Source organism: Cottoperca gobio, chromosome 6 (genome assembly GCF_900634415.1).
Source record: "Cottoperca gobio chromosome 6, fCotGob3.1, whole genome shotgun sequence".
In the NCBI taxonomy this organism is placed as follows: domain Eukaryota; kingdom Metazoa; phylum Chordata; class Actinopteri; order Perciformes; family Bovichtidae; genus Cottoperca; species Cottoperca gobio.
In genome coordinates, this window is record NC_041360.1 from 23860698 (window position 1) to 23868553 (window position 7856).

Consider the following 7856-nt stretch of genomic DNA (forward strand, 5'->3'; position numbering starts at 1 on the left):
GTGCAACTGGAGCACCGACTGCTGTGTTACTTACAAGACAATATGTGGGTGGAGAGCAGCAGGTTTGAGAAATGTGCTTTTGGCATGTGAGAAAATGATAAGGCATCAGTGGAAGTGCTGCTGCCTAAAAGATAAGGATGCCAAAAATGTTGCTGGTTTCTATCAAAGAGATGACTGCAAAAATCCACCAGTGACTGATGTTAGCGCTGCGGGAGCCTCCCAGCTCCAGCTCAATACGTATTTGTTTAACACTTGTGAAATGTCTACTAATGTAGATAATTGGCAGCTCTCTTCTCTTACTCAAACATCATTTTAAACCCTTCCTACACCTGTTCGCTAAGACTCGCCTCCTTAATTTACTGCCTGCAGCTTCCAACGAGAACGAGATCATTACTCTAAATTCGTACTAATTCCTGAAACAATGTGTTCTTGATTTCAGACAGAGAAAGATAAAAGCACACTTCTCATTTCTAGTTGGCGACCATTGATTATGCTCAGCTGTAGCTAACTTAGTGAGTCTCCAGCTGACTTGTAAAGGTGTCCAGGTGACTCGTTTTAATACAAGAATCTTCTCAAAGGATCTTCGATGTGCCCTTCATAGCTACATCAATAATGAAAATGATATCTTGAGTCTGAAGCTGCATTTCCCAGAGAAAACGTCAGCATCTCTGCTTCTACTCAAGAGAAAATACTGAGCTTTAACGTAACCTGTAAGTAATGTTGCACGCTGATGCTGCTCCTGGGCCTCTGACGTAACTCTGCATTAGATTAGCACTGTTGCTATTAAGATGTATGATAAACACAATGCTGAATCCAGTCCCGACACCTTTTGCTTGTATTTTTCCTAATCCAAAGCTCGACAGACGTGTTGTGGCCAGTTGGAGTCGCTACGCTTTGATTGGACAGTGAGGTCAACGGTTCAATCGTTCCTTGTTTTCGCTTTGGCTTTTCAAACTGGTAAAAACATAGCAAGTCAGATGTGATATAGGTCGGCTCGAAAGCCTCCGCTGTAGTTGTAGGGCAAAGTAAAGCCCTAAACCTAAAGGCAAACCCTCAACACACACGTGGTCCACTGCCACTGGTTCATAATTTGGTCATAAACAACCGAGTCTCTCGCCGTTGCTTCAATCTGTCTGACGGTTGAGTCGTTGGCCCGTACACACAGAAGTCCTGAATGTGACTTCCATGTGTTTTCGTTAACACCCATTCTTCTTCCCATTCGGATGTTTGTTTTCCTCCGGCTTCACGTCAGCCGCTATAGAAACATCATCGGCACGCCCACTCGCACACAATGAGCTTCTCTATTCACACATTGGCTTCAATCAAACATTACACACACTTTGTAGCAGGGAGAAGTCTGTTTGATGTCCGGTCCGATTGATTCTGACATGTGCGTTCTCACATCCAGCTCCTCTGGGTCATGTCTACATCAGGGGTGGGGAACCTTTTTCCTATCGAGGGCCATTTTATTTTGTATAACATCCTTCGAGGGCCGTACTAATTATTGAACTCATAACCTCTGCAATTTGTTTTTAAGATGCAGCCCATTCATTTCACCTTTCTGTTATGCTAAATGCAAAAAAGCAATTTATTTATCAAATGTTCTCTTGGCCGGAGGTTCCCCACCCCTGGTCTAGATCATTTCAGGGTTGCAGTGTGTGTGTGAAAGGGACTTAAAATAGTTGTAAAAGTGTAAACCCAACAAGAATCTGACAACATATTCCTTTTCCAAACTTATTGATAGCGATAAGCTGAGCTTGCGAGATATAGTTTGGCTGAGCAGAGGTGTTCTCGATCGAGTCCTCACTCCCCCTGGTGCTGCTGCTCAGTGGCCTGTGAGAGTCTGTGGTTGCACCGTGACTACTGTACGATATGTAAAAAACATCGAGATGATTTTGTACCTTTTTGTGCAGCCCTGCTCCGCCGGGCGACTGCGGATACTGCTCTGCATCAGCGTGAGAAAATGGGACATTTTTGTCCAGAGAAGAGGTTCAACAGGCAGAGCACATTTGGGCTGGATGGAGTGGATTCTCCCCATCTCTGCTGCGATCAATCTGCGGAGAGAAAACATTTTCTCAGATGAGCCTGGCTGACGCTGTTATTGCACAAACAACCATTATCAGAGTAGAAACACAACTCCCTTTCCATTTAGCGCTCTTATCTTGTTCTTCTAAGAAGAAAAAAAACGGGCCTTGTTGCATTCGTGACCTTTTGACTAGTCGAGTGTTCGTTCTCGAGGCATCTTAGTTGTGACATAAAGTGTTCTGGGTATTCCCCACAGAGGGTATCAGGCAGAGCAAAGTTGATTGATGTGTATCGCGGCCCTGGCTGCTCAGCCTTGGCTGGCTGTGTTGTGTCCTACTGTCCAGTGGTGAGAATAATGATGCTGGCATGTTATCATGAGGATGATGAATGAAACCAGGGGCATGACTAAACAACATTGCTCAACATGAAACATGACTTAAATCATTTAAGCACCTGCATTAGCACAATTGAACACACATGAGCTCCAACAATCACCGACTGCTTTCTTAGAAAACAAATGTTCAAGGTTTCACATTTCTCTCAACAAACCTCTGGAATGTTCTACAGTTTGACCACGGTGGAAATAATAGGCCTTAATCGGCCTTATTTAGTTATTTTTATATGATATTATAACAAATATCTTAACTGCCATATTCAGTTTTAACTTCTAAAGATGAAAATTCAAATAAGTAGCTGTTAAAATCATAAATTCTACAATGTTATTCTATATTATTAGTCTTTATGACGATAGAATAATAACTTATTTATAAGGTGTTTTTTGCAAATGTAGAAACATTTGAATAAATGAAAATATATTTACAAACAAGACATTTCTAAATAAATACATATGTTAATATATGTGTCAGTGGTTAAATGTGTCCTGGTTTTGTGTTAAGATATCTTTTTTATTTTGTTATTTATTGCATGCTTTTAATGTAGCTTTCCTATAGAATGCTTTTATTTTGAAATTTCAAAACCTATATTGTCAGTATGTTTATATCATTTCTTCTTTTTTTGTCATTTAACAACAACAAATTCTATGGCAAACTTAGAGGAAGGGCTGATGGTGTTACACGTGAGCATCTGAACGATCATCATATTGTATTTTGAGCTGAGATTGAGGGAACTGTGGGAAAGTGAACCAGGACACTCCCTTAAAAAGCCACATGCATGCTCTCAGCACACCGTCTCCGATCAAATCAACTTAAAGCTGCTCTGGCAGAGACCTGTAGATGGAGGGTTGTTTGAGCAGCTGATCGTCCAGGACTGTCCCTCTGACAAACTCGTAGCAGATGCCGTTCTGGAAGCTGCAGTAGATCTCCGGACCACAGCCGTGGGCGTGGAAGACCTGGAACATCTCAACCTCCCGGTCCCTGTTCACGAAGAGCTCCGTCATTCTGCCGAAGAGCCGCACCAGAACACAGCCGGGCTCCTGGAGAGACGCCACGTAGCATCCAATCAGCTGGTTGGTGATGCCTTCTGTGAATTTCTGAAAGGAAATTAAATCAAAAGGGAAAAATGAGAATACATTTCCGTAAAAACCCACTTTTGTGCTTTGCCTGCTTTCGTCCTGTCGTGTGGCCGAAGTGAGTATTACAACAACAGAAACCGACCGGTTATCCTGCAAAACCTTTTTTTTAACCTGTTTTTAATTCCTTAATACAAGAGTGAAAATAATTCAGATCAGATTTAGAAAATGGATCGCCAGATTTATTTCTTCAAACTTGCCTCTCTGGGCTTCCGTAGAACACTTTGCATACGTCTCCAAAGAGTCCATGACACTCAAATCAACGCTGATGTCGAAGAACATTGTAAATCGCTGCTTGTGTGTAACCTCGCAGATAACAACACTGACACGTGTTTCTTTATCATAGCATTCATACTGACATGTGGACACAACAATTGCAGCATGCTCTCGCTCGCTCAGTGCGTGTGACAGGTCATATCCTTATTATGTAAGAAATACGAGCACACAAGTCACTCTCCTAAACAGTAACTCTGCTGAGTTACTGTTTAGGAGGTACTTTTACGCTTGAAGGAGGTACTACTTACACTTTAGAAGGTAAAAAGAAATGCAATATATTTACTTAAAGTTTTAAACTCATCTTCCATTAAAGACACAATATAGTGTGAAAAATAAAGTATAGACATTTACCAGCTATTGTTCATTTGTGTTCTTTAAAAGATATAACACAACATAACACATTTAATTAGGATCTTAAAGGATAGTAACCGTACACAAAATATTTAATATTAATCAATACTACAAGTACAAATCACACATTAAACCTTTAAAGTATTACCAGCAAAATGTCCTAAAAGTGTGTAAAGTAAAACTTTATCAACTGCAAAATCCTAATTTTAAAAGTAACTGGTAAAAGAAAAAGTAGAATTTCAGTATAAATAAGTAAGTAAATGTACTTTGAAGCATTATAGTGAGAATCAGTTGTTTATGTCAATAATAAATGGAGTATTCAGTTATTAAAGGTACTGCTATATGTACTTAAAGTTAGTTATATTGCAAGATAACGAACAAAACTGCACCAACTGGAGTCCATCTCTGGTTCACTGTGTGTCAACTTGATTAATTGCATACTTCACACATTAAGTACAATATTAAGATCCTGCATTATTAGTTAATGTTGTGGCCCTGTCTTATGCAGATACAGGTAAACACAGTACATGCAACATGTAGGTGAAGGATGTAGACGTGCAGCTGCAGCCTGAACTTGTTGACGTTAAAGATTCCTCCATCACAGCCTGCACTGTTCTGTATGTGTGCACAACAACACCACAGTGACCTCTGTTTGCCTGCAGAGGCCCCGTCAGACATTTGTTGTCATTCAGTGGTTTCTCAAAGTCTCTCATTCTCTGCCGCGGTCTCCACGGATCTTTCTGAGCCTCAGATGGGCCCTGCACACAACAGTTTTTCATCTAGATGGAAAGTGAACAAACATGCCCACCTTGACATCTGATCAAGTATTTATGGATGGAGGAACACTTGGATACTTTCCACTGGAGACATCAAATTCCCTTTGTCTCTGATTTGCATATATGTGTCCATGAAAGCTGGTTAGACGTGCTGCGGTTTATTGGATATAATTCATTGTCATTTAAAAAACTAAATCTCACTATTTAAAGCCCTTCCTAAAGACTGTGCACGTAGAGATGAAGGTTACAGCATGTGCACTTCAACTGCTGTTATACAAGAGGGACAAAACAGGCCATGCAAACAGATTACAACGCGTGTCAAGAGGAGTAAAATAGATGCAAAGAGGAAATACAAGATTTAACAAAGTAGTTTGAAATAAAAAGTTAAAGGCACAGGTGTAACAGTGAAGATTCGCCGTCCTTCTCCAGTACAGTCTGTATATTCCAAACACATGAACACAATACATCATTAAAGGGACATTTGGGACCTGAGGGCTGCAGGGAAACATCCAGTCCTTTGTGTACACTGCTGGACCTTGTGTAGATTGAGAGGTCACTCATCCAATGTGCTGTCACCTTACAAACATAAACCCTATTTCTCTGAAAGATTGGACCTTGTGTTTGCACATGGGACCAGACTGGGATTGTCTGATGCTCTGACAACACTACGCATCTGTTCCCAGGGTTAATAAAATATAAACCTCTACTTTTGTTCTGCAGTTACCTTGGCTATTCTGCTCGTTTCATACGTTTGTCTTTCTATATAGAGCCAGATGAGACATTTCAGTGTTTTGTGTTGCATTTTATCACCATGTGTGATTTTAATGCATCTATTCTATAGATAATGTGCTTTTATTTTGAAAAATAGTGTAAGATAGTTGTACTTAAAGGCCCGGACACACCAAGTGACATGTTGAGTATCAGGTCTTCTGGTTTACTGAATGACGAGTTCAGACTACCGTCGCCTGCTGGTATATATATATATATATATATATATATATATTTTTTATATATATATAAAAATAAATATCACTTTGCATGCTTAATTAATTAATTAATTTTATTTTTTTATGAAAATGTATTGTTATTATTTTTTAATATGTAATTATACAATATGCTTGTATACTCTTTTTTTTTTTCAAGACTTAAAACACGATTAATGTGGTCTGCCTTCAAAGCACTCGTTCACCCACACAGGTGCTTTAATTTGTTTTGGCTGATTATGCTTATACAAGGCATCATTCTGGAAAAGCGGATTCCAGCACAGCCAATCACAGAAGAGTATTGCGTTCTGGTGACACGTGCATCAATCATGCCAGGTCAGTGCACGCCCACACAGTAGTCGAAAAAAGTGTTCCTGAACTCACACTACATATTTAATCAGCCGCTCTGTACGTCGTTTTTTTGTCAATTGACAATTCCAATAAAGTTTCTTCAAACAAGACAACAACAGCTGCATCCTTAACAATGTTGACAAAAAGAGAGAACGGCAGCATTAGGTTCTCTGTGCTATTAAAGTAAGAAGGAAAACTGGAACTGTGGCTGGAGAATGCTTTCAATACGCTTTGTCTGTTCTGCAGTGAAGTTCAGTTTCAAGTCAAGACTGCAATTTGTAAAAGACAAGTTCAGCACAGTTTATGAAAGACCTTCTGACAGCAGCTATGACTGAAATCAACCGTAGAACTGTTCAAAGGATGAATTAGCATGAAGCTTTACATCCCCTGTGAACACAAGACCCTCATCGTAAGCCTATGAACTTAGATGAATGGATGTTTCATGAAAACGAGTGTAGCCGCAGAATATTACTTTTGTTTGCTTATCTTCTGCCCTTGCAGCTTCTTTTGTCTGAAGATACTAAACATACACAATTGGAAGGACAGGATCTACCAGTATTTACAAAGGTCACAGTGATATTCTGCAGTCATAATGTCAACGAAAGGTTCATCGTGATTTCATGACATAATAATGTGGCGGTCAACATCTAGGTCAGGGTTGTGGTTTCACAGTCTGTTAGGATAAATTAAAGAAGCGCTTGAACGTGAACTTATTGTTGGAGTAAAAACATTGGGCTGTATTCAAACGAAATAATGGATCCCAACACACAATGTCATCATTATAACTCAAACTCCCAACACTGGTTATAGTGGAGGTCAAGGAGTGCGTCAAGCTTTCCCATTCCCTTCCTTGGAGTTAATCAGGGGTTGTGTATCGGACCTTAAACATGAACCCTAACCTCCCAGGTGCCCACAACACAGAAGCATTCTTTCCCATCAAGCGTGACACAATGTTAAATGCTCAATCAGTACAACACAAGGAGGTTCATCTGAACAACCTCGCTTCAGATAACCAACCCAACAACCACCATAGAGATGCGATCATGGACAGATACCACCGTTTAGATAAGAGGCTCTTTTATACAGACACACCGCCATTGTTGAATCACAGATACTGAGACACGAGCATTGACTTGCCTTCATCTTAACGTCCCGTGCATTCCAACGAGGACGGAGTCTGCTGAGGAGAAGCAGGATCCCTTTGCGAGGTTCATGCTCATCAATATGGAGGTCCACGTGGAGGAGCTGAGCACCAGCACACCTGCTGTCCATCTTCACGAAGAGATTTTACCTTTTCAAAAAGGTTTTAGGTCCAGAGCTTGTTCAGAAACGTCAAAGACCATCAAACATGGACCACCTGGATCAACGTTTTGGAAAGCCAAAGGTGGGTTTAATCTTGAAACAACAAAACAAAAAGTCTAAATGATCAAAGTCAGAGCTCTATGATCTGCTTTTTCCAGATTTTCCAGAGTAGTATTTGCAGGTCACAGAAATTGTCCACTTGCGTATCCGTGACTCAGCAGTCCAGCTCGCTTATCAGGGGCCAATGTTCCTACGCACATCTCC

At 40.4% G+C, this 7856-nt stretch overlaps 1 protein-coding gene across 1 annotated transcript in view; it reads right to left on the reverse strand.

Annotated features, from left to right (window-relative positions):
* Positions 1-7562, reverse strand: part of LOC115010027 (ethanolamine kinase 2) — a 22190-nt gene extending 14628 nt beyond the window's left edge. The window contains exons 1-3 of the mRNA XM_029434399.1: positions 7428-7562; positions 3252-3514; positions 1917-2054 (exon numbers count right to left, since the gene is read on the reverse strand). Of these exons, the coding sequence (XP_029290259.1) occupies positions 1917-2054; positions 3252-3514; positions 7428-7562 (536 nt within the window). The remainder of the gene's footprint in view (positions 1-1916; positions 2055-3251; positions 3515-7427) is intronic.
* Positions 7563-7856: the final 294 nt, after the last annotated feature.